This window comes from Pararge aegeria, chromosome Z (genome assembly GCF_905163445.1).
Source record: "Pararge aegeria chromosome Z, ilParAegt1.1, whole genome shotgun sequence".
In the NCBI taxonomy this organism is placed as follows: domain Eukaryota; kingdom Metazoa; phylum Arthropoda; class Insecta; order Lepidoptera; family Nymphalidae; genus Pararge; species Pararge aegeria.
Window position 1 is genome coordinate 1,088,175 of NC_053208.1, and position 15,603 is coordinate 1,103,777.

At 37.2% G+C, this 15,603-nt stretch overlaps 1 protein-coding gene across 1 annotated transcript; it reads right to left on the bottom strand.

Moving 5' to 3' along the window:
• Nucleotides 1–3,230: 3,230 nt before the first annotated feature.
• On the bottom strand, nt 3,231–15,221 carry LOC120636379. The gene is made up of 8 exons (XM_039907834.1): nt 15,171–15,221; nt 12,364–12,431; nt 11,670–11,871; nt 8,240–8,430; nt 7,262–7,438; nt 6,241–6,267; nt 4,807–4,958; nt 3,231–3,441 (listed from the first exon to the last, which is right to left on the bottom strand). Exons 1-8 carry the CDS (start codon nt 15,199–15,201, stop codon nt 3,300–3,302), a joined length of 990 nt encoding a protein of 329 aa, XP_039763768.1. The 5' UTR covers nt 15,202–15,221; the 3' UTR covers nt 3,231–3,299.
• Nucleotides 15,222–15,603: the final 382 nt, after the last annotated feature.

Genomic DNA, 15,603 nt, shown 5'->3' on the forward strand with positions numbered 1-15,603 from the left:
TTATAGCAGATACATGTGCCATATTACTATTATAGACAAGAGTAATGGGGTCCCAACCATTTCTAAATTGGGGAGGTGTAGCAAATACGTCGAACGCAATGGTAGCAATAGGCGGTTCATGTAGCTCTCTGCGACCCACTTGACATCATCTGTCCATCTTGTTAGAGGAAGGTTCCGCTACGATTTCCGGTGTAAGATCACCTCGAGCCTCTAGGGTCGTCTTTACATAAAGTCCTTTCGACCTGTGTGTCCGTCTGTTTGCCAGCTTTGGCTTGGCAACACGTATAACTATGATGGTATATCCGGTGCTTTAAAGGTCTTCTTCACCAATACGATTATTGCCAGCTGGATAACCGAGCTTCTTATATTACGTATATTTTTACTTCTTCCAGCTTCTTATTCTTTTTTAACAACGCGGCAAGACTTAATTTCGGCAATTAATGCTAGTAGTTTTATGTGGAATAGAATTAAATAGCCTTTAAAGACTAAATATAGATTTATGGGTTAGGTGGGTGACACATTCAGAAATCGCTTCCGACTGGTAGATCGGAGAGCGTCCGATCTTTGCAGATTTAAATCTTTTGCAAGGTTTACTAAGTCTTGTATTTTTAATTTTGTCAGTACTGTCCGCCAGTAAATAATTGGATGAGATCGGAATATGTAGTACGTCCGAAGACATTTGATGCGATCTTTATCCGGTCGTTGAAAGTTGTAGTCAGTCACGAAGCTTTAATTTAGGAAGGTTCATCCAACATACAAATTGAATGTAAAGTAGTACTTAGTAGTAAAAAGTAGTACTTCAGATATTCGATCCCTACCGTCTGTTAGAAGCGAGGGAGCGTTTTGACAGTAGTAATAAAACTTAAACCGTTCAATTTGATCAGGTGATCTATATTCCTTACGTGTCTTCAACTATAACAAATATTATAAATGTGAAAATGTGGTGGATGTATGTTCCTCAATCAAGCAAAAATGGCTGAACGAATTTGGATGAAATTTGGCAAGCATGTAGCCTTTGACATGGAAAAGAACATAGGCTACCTCTTTTCCAGATTCCTTAAGTAGTTCCCGGAGGAAAATTTAAAGTGGTTTTCGAGCTAAGGCAGACAGCTTTGACATTTCGTAAGCATATCGCCTATGCTATGGAAAAGGACATGTACTTTCTATACCGATTTCTCAAATAGTTTCCGTGGTAAGATTAAAAAATAAAAATAAACACTTTACTTAAATGTAACGAAAATATTGTTACATATAAGAAAAACCGTGTACTAATCTCACGACCGGCTCGCGACAGGCGTTAGTATTTTCTGTCGACGTAATTTTTGTATTTACATTGTTTACAAAAGTGGCGTTTGACAACTAGGATCGTGATATACGTATGTCGCATGCCAGAAACTTGACATTCGCACCCCTCGATACTAATAATATCAAGAAATGCGAGAAACAATAAAAAATATCTGCTGGAGAGGTCGTAAACTCCTCCGGTAGAGACATCGTATCGTATGTGTGAATCAAATCGAATAGTTGGATTAGGAGTTATTAAATCAATGTTGTCAAAACAAAGGCTGTTAAAAAAATTTCTGTACCTATTGTTGATAAGAGACTTCGTTTGCTTAAGAGTCAACCTTACAAGCATATAACTATGCCGTTACTCACTTATTTATTTAGCTTTTAAAGAGAAACAATTCCGTTGTAAGTATATCATTTCGGCGTAATTTTGACCGTTTACGCATCGCACGAAGCTCTCAAAAAGAATATGTTATGTTGCCTATTTTACAATAATAACAAACTCTTCATCGCGTTCAAGTAAACCAAGAAAAAATTTGTAATAATAATAATAGAGATAATGTCGTGTTACACTTTGAAAGTTATAAAAAAAGTTTGCGACATCATATGTCTATCCTTTAAAGTTAACTTATAAACGGACGAAGTCGTGGAATACCGCTATTGGTTTGATTATGATGCGCTTGCGATTGTTAGACTTGGTTAACAGAGTACTTAAAAATATAAAAGTTATTCTTTTATAATGTAAAGTAGTATTTCTACTTATCTAATAAAAAAAATTGGCAAAGCATTCAGGCCGAGTTTGCCGGAGATGGAGGTTCCAAAGTGAATCCAGGTTTTGAATTATTTATGTGCATTTTAAAATTATATACAATACTACCTCGAAGCCTAGGCAAAAATAACCTTCAAAAAAATAAATTTGAATTGAGAATATCATTCAATGCTAGAGTCGAATATTGAATAATTCTAAAGAATCAAATATTCTATTTGATTTGAATTATTCATTGTTGTGTGAAACAAAAACCTATCATTCATGTCTCCCATAGATTTATCGATTCCTAGCATTGCACGTGTGGAAATAATATCCTTATAAATATGAGTGAAAATAAACGGGGGTTAACTTCTCCTATTCCCTGTTGCCAATTTTAGTGGTGCCCCTTTAAATAGTTATTATCAGGGGATACAAATTTGAACCTAACCGACTTCGAGCTGTGTCTAACGATTCAATTTTCCATTGGTTTACCAGATGCATTTGATCACGAAAAAGTACAAACATTTACCTACGCTGTTACTCAGCGTAGATTAATGTTGAATTGTTCGATAAGATTGTCGTGATGTTTAAAATTAATAAATTATTTATTATATTACTGTTGTTGTTTTTTTTTTTTAAGTATAGAGCGGCTACTGGTGGGAGGCTTTTTGTCTTAACACCCTAGTTTTTAGTAGCAGTAGAGCTTTTTGCGACAGCTCGTCCGGGGAAGTACTATCGCCATGCTTACTTCTGCCGTTAAGCAGCATTGTTGCAATGCAGTGTTCCGGTCTGAAGGGCGTGGTTTCGGGTGTAATGACAGGCGCGTGAGGCTTAACACGTACGTACGCTTTAAACCCGCTCCCAGCATGACCTGTGAAGGTGAGCCGTCTGCTTGGTTCATCATATTACTATTAAAAAAAGAAACCGACATAGACGTGCCGCCAAGCGATTTAGCGTTCCGGTACGATGTCGCGTAGAAACCGATAAGGGCTGAGTTTAATTTAACCGACTTACTCCTTACTTATTCTCGGCTTTTTTAAGCTGCAGCTGCTCGGCTAAGATGTAGTGGAATAAAAGAAAACGTGTACATAAGTACACACAGTACTTATGTACATCTTCATCTTGTTACAATCGTGTAACCATGAGCGCGCGCATTTCATTACATTGCATCGTGTACTTTTTTCCTAACGCCGGTAAAGAAGTAAAACTTTAAAAAAGCTTCAACACAGTTGCATAAATAGCTATATTGACATCAATGACTGCGCTACACTTCTTCGGAGCTGCTCTCGCCGTACAACATCCTGTCGTACAAATCCGGTAAGTAGTCGAACTGATGGTCGTCGTTCCCATTCTCCAGGTTTTTCTTCAGAACCTCCCAGTTGGTATCGAATTCGGGCTCGAACAAACTGAAAAGAAATGTTAAATCTATACTATGTTTTTTCCTACTAGACGTGCCCTTTAATTTGATACCACACACACTGAGGGAGTTGTGAAAAAATATATACCTAAGTAATCCGCAATATTGTGGCGGCGGCCATCTTGGACTTTTAATCAACCATAGCTGAGAACACTCGTCTAATTCACCTTTCGAACATAAAAATTAAATATGATGCCACAGACATACAGACAGGTCCAACTTATAACACCCCGTCATTTTTGCGTCGGGGCTTAGTAAAATATTTGATGTATTTCTAAAGACTTACGTAGTCACCTAGCGGATGAGAGATAGGTAAGCGAAACTAGTCCAACCAAGGGCGGATCCAGCTTTGGCGCCAGGAGGGGGTCACATAGTCGTGGTCAAGTCGAGAACTTATAATTTAATTTTGATGCCAATAGATAGAAGTAAAAAGTAGGTATTTTATTAATGTTAGGTACATTACTACAGTACTGTACTTAAATTTTTTTATCCTTTATTGTACACTTAAAAAACTTAACCTAAATAACTTGTACATATACACGTACATAATGGCATCGTCTCTTGAAGACATCCAGAGAAGAATTATCACTCACGGATTGAGGCAGCCTATATTCCATAACCGTGGTGAATGATTTGCCATAACAGCTAGAGGTATGTAGAGGTATGTATGACGCAAAACTCCGCAAGAGTGAAGACGTGGGTTCAACAAGTGTGTAGTGCATAAACTAAGAATTTATAACTTAGTATAAACGGTATATACTCGTAGCATAAAATATTAACAAAACAACAACATAATTTTAAAGTGGGTTTAGTATACTCGTATAAGTTCAATTTCCAAACAATAAGAAATTAAATAATTTAGAGAACTAACAAAAATAACATTTAAGTTTAAACAGACGCACTGGAATAATGAAAAAGTGATTACTTTCCATTTCTTGTAATAAGTCAATTTGCAGCAATAAGTTTTAAGAGTACTTATAAAGGTACACTTATAAACACATTAAAGGTAAAAAGAGATTTAAGTTTCTTAACTTAGAACTGTTAAATGTTATATATACATGTTGAATGAATTGATATGTTGAAGTTTAGTCCTTCCGATTCCGATTGAGGTTAGGTCTAGCTAGACGTTACGTTTAATATTAATTTAATTATAATATTATAATAATGAATAAAAAAAAAAATATTATAAATGAATAAATAAATAAATATATAAATAAAATCAAATTATGTTCAATTAGTGGTCTTGGCATTATGTCTTGGAACCATCTCAGGGGGGGTCATGACCCCACCCCCCCCTAGATCCGCCGTTGAGTCCAACGATTTTTAAGAATTTTGAATGGAATGTTGTAGGTACCTGCTAACGCACTGCATAAAAGTGCGTATGTGGCTGGAACTGAAGACCTGCACCAGGTTGGAGTGTCCGGTGCAGTTTGACCACTGCGCGTCCGGGGACATCAGCATCGCGACCGCCTTGCCCCGGCATATCAGCGGCGCTCCGTACATACCCTGGACAGTGGGCATATTAACTGTCAGGAAATTGTACATCTTAAACTCTATTTTGAAAATGCATAAAACAACAAAGTTTGATAGGTACCTACTAGTCGACTCAGTGGGAATAGAAGAATCTATCTATCTATTTAAAATGTAATGGATATAGACGCACTTAATAACATGTACACACTCACTCACACACAAACACACACACGCGCGTACACACACAAACATAATAACACCATACACACCACAAGACACACTACTCTATCGATTTTTATTTTTATTTTATCTTGTTTTTGCTATGGAAGAGTAAGGCCAGGTATTTTGTTGCTTACTAGGAGGTCTTCACAACATGTATCATTTACAATACAAGAAACGAAATAATCGATTATTTTTTTATATTATAATATTTTTTTACATCAAAGACGGTAATAAGAAAACATATTTATTTGTTCTTCAACAAAAGTTACCAGCAATACATAAAGATAGTGATACAATCTTTGGTAATAGTATTACCAGTAATACCATAGTAGATATATATTATATTTTGGTAGAAATAAAAAAAATAAAGTTTCCAACTAAACCAATCAATTGCATTAAAATGCCGCAGTAACAAAACTAGCCCTTATAATGACTGTAAGGGTATGTCAGTTGCATTAAACCAATACCCATAATAGATAACAATGTGGCGTCGTACCGGAACGCTAAGTCGCTTGGCAGTACGTCTTTGTCCGTAGGGTGGCTAGGGCTGAAGCCACCAAAACAATTTAACAGATGCATTAAATCCATACCCACAATAAAAAATTACATTATTTATTCAATCATAATAATTTGTAGCCTGGTAATATAGCCGAATTAGCATGCGATTATACACACATATGTAGTGGAATGAAGAGTGCCCAATGAAGTGGGCACGGGTACGCTATATTATAAAGATATTTTTTTGAATTTGGTTTAACGCGCTATTCTCAGTAACTGCTGTTTCGAATAGATTTTTTTTTGTGTTGGTAATATCGGCTATATAGCATCGGCTTTCGACTTAAGGCTCAATTAGAAAAGTTGCAAAAATGCAAAAATGTCCTTTTTGGGAGATTCCGATGCGTGCAATGCGTGAACGGTAAACGTTACGCCAGAACCACGGAAGTCTGTAGTAAGGACGACGGAATAATTTCCTAAAACAGTCCGCGAAAACATATTATGACAATTTTTTAAGGTTAACTCACACGCGGACGAAGTCGCGTGGGACCGCTATTTATCGTAGTACCTATATTTAACTATTAAAAAAAAAACTTACATGACACGGTTGAGCTTCTCGACTGGGCTGCAAAAAAGAAATATATGTGTATATTATGTTAAAAAGCTGACACCTACTTTCTAGGAATAAAAAACACCTTTCAAGTTCCAAATTTGTAAGCTTCATAGTTTAGTTTATTTCGTGAATAGTCATTGAGTGAGTTAGCGAGTCAGTGTATTTTTCTTTTATACATTTAGACTTGGAAGATTGTGTAGAACGCCATAAAGGTTTGCAATAAAAGTATCTAACATGAACGAATACTATATATGTATCATTGATATAATAGTTATGTAATTATTGATACTGTAAGCTCATTGTACGTATTCATACAAAATTCTTTGTTGTAACCTATCAAAACAGGGCTGCATAATTAATTTTTAAACATTTCATTACTGTCGTATTTATAAAATATGTAATGAATGCATGATAAACTATATCAAGAACACGCAAACCATATCAAGTGACAAGGCCTCAATCACATGCAATAGAGGATTTAATCCGGAAATCCTCTGAAGGCACACTACGTCCTTCATGTTAGGCTCCGACACGTCACAAGAGGTGCTAGCTGGTCAGAATGTTGTTCGCTTTATGCCGGTTTTCTAAAAAACCTAGGAATCGCCTAATTCTGACCCAATGATTTAGATAATTACTAGAGCAAAAAAACCTTTAAGGAACTCTTATGTGATGTCTAACGATGTTAGGCGCCGTCTTAAGTTACGACACCGGTTCTGCAGATCGTTAAGTTAAGGGGACTCGGAAAATTACACTTGACAGATGACAAAAACATAAACTCTATTTTTTTAAATCCATACGATAAACGAATGATACTAAAACCACAAAATATCACACCTTGTGGGCAAGAACCATGGACAAGTTAGGTAATATGAGTTTCCTAGTGAAAATCTATATCTCGTTAAAGCGTTACTTCCTTGGACATAGCATTGTCCCTCGTTTGTGAAAACGAGCGTTCGTGGCACCTCTTACAGCTTTGTGGAAGTGATAAAGGTGAATTTAAACTTACATCTCTAACACATAGAGAGACTGCACTGTCAAATTGTCCATTGTAGCCGAGGTTGCTCATTGCCTTCTGGAACTTGAGCGAGATGGTGTTGCACCACAGGCTTTTCTTCACTATTATGAGGTACTGTACCCGGATGTTGCGCTGCAGCAGAAACTTGTGGACAGGGTAGATTTTGTCCTAGAATTTGTATAATAAATTAAAATTTCTATAATATACTCGTACCTAGAAACATAAATTTCGTTATATAAAAATATAGTACGTGGAATTTGTCCTGGAATTGGTATAAAAATAAAGATAAATTTAAAGAAGTTAAAATAATGACGGTGCATGGTCAGTACATTATATGTCCATAAAAATATAACAAAATTTAAAAAGAAAATGGACTGTAACAATATAAATATTAGAAGCAAAAATAAACTCGTTGTGCAGTTTACTAGGCTACACAAAATTGCAAATTCATTCAAGGGCAATTGTATATTATTTTATAACAAATTACCAAATGAAATCTTTGAGATGTCTCTCAATAAGTTCAAAGTTGATATAAAACGTAAGGATTACTTAAACGATAAAATAGCTTGGGTGTGAATTGCTCTAGCTTCATAGCTGAATATAAATTTACTGTGAGATGGTGCTAACAAAAAAAATTTTTTACCCCGCTAAGTTTATTGTGGGCTCTTCTTAGACCAGGGCGCGTTTGGAACCTTCGTAGCTTTAGATTTAAGTTGGCGAACGATGTTATCACCATCCCCTTACAATTATGTAAACAAATATGTATGAACGCTTCATAAGTGCCTGTGATAGGCCTACATGAATAAATAAATTTTGAATTTGAATTTGAATTAAAGTTTATATAATACTCAAGGACCCCAGCGCCATCTGTCGGGCTGATATGTGAATCTAAAACATCCAGGGTGCCACCCAAACGCATACAAAAAAACTCATTTGGTACTTGTGAGTCACAATCCGTTTTGAACTTACCCCTTTGTAAAAGAAATGCCATCCTGCCATCAAGCACTCCTCGTGTAGAGACAGTACCTCCTCCCCTTTGTAGTCGACCTCTATGGGTCTCTGGGGTATCTCCGCTAGAACGTCTGGAACCTTCCTAGCTAGCAGCAAGATGGCCGGTGACTTTTGTATCATGTACGCCCTCTCGCCTGTTGCGTTACTTACTGAAAAAGTCATTGATATATTATTTTTTTATTGTTATAATTGACTGACCAAGCTGATGGTAACCTGATGGCCTCATGTGTATGTAATTACACCGGCAACCAAGCTCTTCAGACGCATCACAGCATTGCAATTTCTGCTTAGCGGCAGACTTAAGAATCCTACTTAAAGTAAGCAAAACCTTCATAGCGATTTCGTCCAGCTATTAAAAACACTAGTAGAAAAATATTTCATTACTTAAAACATATATATATGATATATACACAATAATACTCAAAACGAAATAAATAAATATGTACCTACCAATATAAAAACATTTAAAAAATAAAAAGGATATAATAAAAAATGTATCATCATATCGACCCATTACCGGCCCACTACTGGGCACGGGTCTCCTCCCACAGTGAGAAGGGGTTAAGGCCGTTTTCCACCACGGTGGCCCAGTGCGGATTGATCGCTACATAATGTTCTCAAATGAACATTATGTAGAACTCTCAGGCATGCAGGTTTCCTCACGATGTTTTCCTTCACCATAAAAGCAAGTGATATTTTTAATTACTTAAAATGCACATATTGGGTAAATAAATATTATTATAAGGGCAAAAGTGGCTCTAAATCGTTCGTAATATAAGCGTTTGAAAGAATTGCGATTGAAGGTAGCTCGCCAGTTCCTTATTCTTGGCTGGAACTTGGCTGACACGCTTCGCGTGTCTTGATGATCATCAACCTTACAGGGCACGGGTCTCGATGCAGAATGACAAGGGTGTGGGCCGTAGTCTACCACGCTGGCCTAGTGCGGATTGGCAGACTTCACACCGCGCCGTTGAGAACTCTCAGGCATGCAGGTTTCCGATGTTTTCCTAACGCATATAACTCCGAAAAGTCATTCGTGCGTCCCGCTTGAACTTGGTTTCCACAAGGCTACGTGAAATGGAATTCTGATATAAAAACGTCGACAATAAAATAATAGATACATCTTTATGCGATGTTAGTAGGTAAGCCCCTGATTTACATGTAGCCTTGACATTGACACGTACATTGTTATTATTCAATCTACGCCCAGGTCCGCAAATGGAGAGGTTTATAGCCCTAGATCACACGACGTTTAAAGCTAATAGATTTTCACGCTATCTGTAACTGAACGAAACCTAACTTGCACTGAATAGGCTGCTGTCGCTTTGTTTCTTAGCGCCATTTTTTCGCTGTAAGTTGTGAAGCTGTAATACGAACTATTAGTTATTCCAATATTATCTGTCAACATCATCATCATCAAGAGTTGTTGTTCTGACCGTGCAACTAATGCGAGGTGGTATAGTACCATACCACACAGCAAACATCGTTAACTAAGGTAAGGTAAGTTATAACTTATAAGGTAGGTACTAAGTACCTTTCCACTAAAACCGTTATTTGCTCAACGTACAAATAATGAAAAGTTTAATAACGCAGCTCTATACATAGGCACAGGTAGTGTTCCTTGTTTGCGCGCCCTGCCAAGAGTTGTTCTGTTTATGTGCGATGGCTTTCCACTTGGCATTGCAGGCAGCAGCTTGGCAGGTGGACCATCTTTTGCCCGTTAATCCATATTATAAACTACTCATTTATAATATTAGTGTAGATTAACAGGAAGTGCGTTTGTTTGTTTGTTCTAACTTTAAGCCTTAACTAAGCGACCAATCGAGAAGATTTTTGGCAAAGTGTTAGCAGATAAAACGGAGTAACATAAGCTACTTTTTATCCCAGAATAACAATCGAATCAAAACGTAAGGAACGCGCTCAACGAACGGAGGCATCAGATAGTTATTAAAATAAAAAATAAAACTGCATACTGAAGGATAAACAAACATACGAAATTTCTCACTTCTAACAGTCCAGTCCAGTTCACTGCTGGACTTTGAAGGACTGTAATAGGCTCTCCCAGTGGGAGGATTTGCCCATAATCACCACGCTGGGCCGGCGTAGTAGTAGCACAGAGGACGCTGCTGCCCGCTCCCCGTTGTATTCCCTTAGTCGCCTCGTACGACACCCGCGGGAAGTGGGGTGGTGACAACTGTCACCACCTCAATTCTGAACTGCCGTCACCACACGGTATATATAGCTGTAATGAACTAATATTGGAATTACTAAAAGCACTATGAAGTTAGACTATGGAGTTAGACTTGTGCTTGCAGTCTATTATCTAGGACGCAAAGATTTAGGAGAGGGTTAGGTTGGAGCGCGATGTAGAGAATGTTTACTCATTTCACCTTGAAGGTACTCAAGCTGGATGTCGCAGAAACCATAGATCGAGCAGAAGAGCGTTTCAAAACTTAGCCGTTCATATCAGAAACGTGGATGAAAAACGTTGTTGACTATATATTATATATACCACATACCTAAAGCATTCCTTCGCCTTAAACGCGGTGGTTTGTCGAATGGTGGCACAATTCTGTCATAGAACAGTAGACCTTGTTCCTCCAGAGGAACAAGATCGTGAAGTTTCAGAGCACGCTCAAAGCGGAGCGCACTTTTAGAGGTTTTTTGTTGAGTTCATCCGGGGATATAGGTATTATCGCGATTTTTATTTATGCGTAAAATCAACATTGGTGTTTTCCGGTCTGAAGAGCGTTGTTGCCGGTGCAATTACAGATGTAATTGATGGACACAGGATGGCACGTTGTAGGAAGTGAAAATACCCTGCGAAATGTTGTCCTGTTTACAGGAGATTATTTTCTAGTTATTACTAAAAAAACTCCCTTTAACAAGGTGTCAAATTTTAGATGCAGTAACTCAACATTACCCATTTCTCATTACCGGCCAACTACAGGGCATGGTACTCCTCTTGGAATGATACGGGTTTAAGCTGTAGTCCACCACGCTGGTAAACTGCAGATTGGTAGACTGCACGCACCCTTGAGAACGTTAAGGAGAAATCTGAGGCATGTAGGTTTCCTCACGATGCTTTCTTTTACCGTAAAATCAAGTGATATTTAAATTGCTTAAATTAAAGCCGGCTTAGTTTGCCGTGGGCTCTTCTTAGACCAGGGCCCGTTTTGACCCTCATAGCTTTAGGTGTCAGTTGGCGAACGTAGTTAACACCTAACAATGATGTCAACATTAAAGTATGAACGCTTCATAAGTGCCTATGATAGGCCTATAACCGCGAATTAGAAGAGCGTCCCGGGGCCTTAAGCCTCGGGTTTCCCTGAAAGGGAAGTCGAAGCACTAACCTCTAGGTTATCACTGCTTCACTCCAGTAACTCACGTTTGGGTATAAGGATCTTGTTGACCTGGACGCGTATGCCGCGACGCGGGTGTCTGTAGGTGGCGCCGGTGACCACGTTGATCGGACGGGTGTCGGGGGCGCGATGGGTCGCGTCGGTGATGCACACGGCGGCCGTGATGACCGCCGTGCGAGACACGAGCGTGCCGACACACAGCCCGCGGTACCGGGAGCTGAAGTACACCTGACCACGCGCGTGTTCCATTACAGAGATGATTTTTTAATTCCCCTGCACGTGTGACTGCAATCTCACCTAAATGATGATTATTGGGAAAGCCGCTGATGGTTTAAAACAACTTTCTTAATATCTCCAAAACATTTTACCAAATTCTTATTTAAAATCTTTTTTTAATTATCACTCTTCGCTAGCAATTATCACTTCTAAATTCATATCAATAGCAAGTTCGTTGTCAATCGGTTCGTAAACTTTCGTAAATCGGAGGGTGCTTTTTGTGGCAGGTGGACAAATAAATGGTAACCTATGTGAGTCGATATAATCGGGGACTAAAAATATATAGGAAAAAGATGGAGCATCACATTTTCCCAAACCCAAAATCTAAACAATTTTTAAAACAACCTTATAAATTTAATCCAGAACCTTCGCGATCAGTAGTCGATTATGATAAGCACTAGAACCAACGAAGTAGTCTTTAACAAATTTATAAAACTAACTTACTAAAAAAGGCAATGATCCGTCGCTTGGTTTAAATGGCTCCCTGCCGAGGCCCAGTGGTATGCTGAAACCTAGAATTTACGAAAAAATACATTTGTAATATATAGACAAGCGAGTTATATTAATTGTTCCTTCTTTACATATTATAAGAAAAATCACTGTTTGAACTTAGATCTTTTAAACTAAGTATGCAACGGATTTTAATGCAGTTTTCAGCAATAGATAGATTGATTCTAGAATAAGTTTTATAATCATGAAACATGCATATTATAGTAGAGAAAATAAAATTCGCAAGTGTATTTTATGCAAGTTTAGTACGTCCGGTATACATCTCGCAAGTGGCTTTCATGAGAGTTAAATACATCTCGTATAGAGGAAGCAAATGTCGTTTATGCAAGTTTAGTGCTTTTTGTAAACAGGTCGCAAGTGTCTTTTTTGCAAGTTTAGTACTTCTCGTATACAGGCCGTAACTGCATTTTATGCAAGTTTAGTACGGCTTGTATACAGCTCGCAAGTGTCGTTAATGCAAGTTTAGTTCTTTTCGCATACAGGACGCAAGTGTCTTTTATGCAAGTTTTGTAAGTCCCGTATACAGCTCGCAACTTCGCATGTGTATTTTATTGGAGTTAAGTACATCTTGTATAGTTAAAGCAAGTGTCGTTTTTGCAAGTTTAGTTCGTCTCGTATTCAGGTCGCAAGTGCATTTTATGCAAGTTTAGTACGTCTCGTATAGAGAAAGCAAGTGTCGTTTGTGCAAGTTTAGTACGTCCCGTATACAGCTCGCAAGTGTCTTTTATGAGAGTTAAATGCGTCTGGTATTGAGAAAGCAAATGTCGTGTATGCAAGTTTAGCACTTTTTGTAAACAGGTCTCAAGTGTTAGTTACATATTATAAGAAAAATCAATGTTTGAACTTAGATCTTTTAAACTAAGTATGCAACGGATTTTAATGCAGTTTTCAGCAATAGATAGATTGATTCTAGAATAAGTTTTATAATCATGAAACATGCATATTATAGTAGAGAAAATAAAAGTCGCAAGTGTATTTTATGCACGTTTAGTACGTCCGGTATACATCTCGCAAGTGGCTTTCATGAGAGTTAAATACATCTCGTATAGAGGAAGCAAATGTCGTTTATGCAAGTTTAGTGCTTTTTGTAAACAGGTCGCAAGTGTCTTTTATGCAAGTTTAGTACGTCCCGTATACAGTTCGCAACTTATGAGACTTATGAGAGTTAAGTTCGTCTCGTATATAGGAAGCAAGTGTCGTTTATGCAAGTTTAATACTTTTCGCATACAGGTCACAAGTGTCTTTTATGCTAGTTTAGTATGTCCCGTATACAGCTCGCAATATCGCATTAGTACGTTACGTATACAGGTCACAAGTGTCTTTTATGCAAGTTTAGTACGGCTCGTATAGAGAAAGCAAGTGTTGTTTATGCAAGTTTAGTGCGTCCCGTATACAGCTCGCAAGTGTCGTTTATGTAAGTTTAGTACTTTTCGCATACAGGTGGCAAGTGTCTTTTATGCAAGTTTAGTACATCTTGTATAGATAAAGCAAGTGTCTTTTATGCAAGTTAAGTACGTCCCTTATACAACTTATGAGACTTATGAGAGTTAAGTACGTCTCGTATGTAGGAAGCAAGTGTACTTTATACAACTTTAATAATTTTTGCATAAAGGTCGCAAGTGTTTTTTTTGCAAGTTTAGTACTTTTCGCATACCGGTCACAAGTGTCTTTTAGTACGTTTAGTACGTCTTGTATACAGGTTGCAAGTGTATTTTATGCAAGTTTAGTATGTGCCGTGTACAGGTCACAAGTGTCTTTTATGAGAATTTAGTACGCTTCGAATACAGATCTCAAGTGTATTTTATGCAAGATTAGTACGTCTCGTATACAGTAAATAATTTATCGAACAGGCTTAGTTCTGCTGCCAATGCAGTAAAGAAGATACGCCACCTGACAGACATAGAAACTGCTAGGCTAGTCTATTTTAGTTACTTTCACAGCATTATGTCATATGGAATTTTACTATGGGGTAATGCTGCTGATATTGGCACTATTTTCGTGCTGCAGAAGAAGGCTGTTCGTGCGATCTATAAAATGGGTCCGAGAGAGTAATTGAAAGATAAATTTAAAGATGTTAAAATAATGACACTCTATAGCCAATACATATTTGAAAATTTAATGTATGTTCACAAAAATATATCAAAATTAAAAAGAAAATGTGACTGCAATAATTTGAACGTTAGAAGCAAAAATAAACTTGCAGTGCAGTACACTAGACTACACAAAATAAGCAATTCATTTAAAGGAAATTGTATACAATTTTACAATAAATTACCGGTTGATATCTTGGGGATGTCACTAAAGAAGTTCAAAGTTTGTATTAAGCGAAAGCTTATAGAAAAGTCCTATTATAGTATAAAGGATTACGTAAACGATAAAAAAGCTTGGGTGTAAACAATTGCTCTAACCAGGTTGCTTCTTAAATATTTTCTAATGACAATGTGAGATGGTGATAACAAAAAGAACACCCGGCTAAGTTTGTTGTGGGCTTCTTCTTAGACCAGGGCGCGATTGGAACCCTCGTAGCTTTAGTTTTAAGTTTACGATTGTAGTTATCGCCATCACTACTCACTGCTATGTACACATTTTGTATATAATAACGCATCAAAAGTGCCATCTATTTGCCTATTTGAATAAAGATATATTTGACTTTGACTTTGACTTTGACAGGTCAAAGTTAAAGTAGTAGAAGTAGTCAAAAGTTATAATAGAGTTAGCGATGCAAAAAATGTAAAATTTACCTAATATAATGAAATATTTCCATTCGTTCATTGCGGTGTTCGAATCGGCATTGTAGGTACTTGATAATATCAGGAGTGCGATAATCCGCCATGTTCCGCCTGGGTGGAGGCCTGACCAAAATATTATTGCAACACGAGATTAAAACGAATAAATCCATATTAAAATCGTCTGCTATTAAAATCTCGCAAACAAAATCCACTATAGCTCAACAGAATTTTTTTTTGGTGTCGCATTGCATTTATGGTATATATATCCTTGTACATAAATTGTGGTTCTAGTGGTATTCAAGCAATATGTGTATTTTAATTTTAATATACAAAGAACGTGAAATAAAATTCAAATTAAATTTTTAATTCATCTAGACCTTATCACAGGCACTTATAAAGCGATCATACATTTAACATGTAACACTAATGTGAATGATGGTGATAA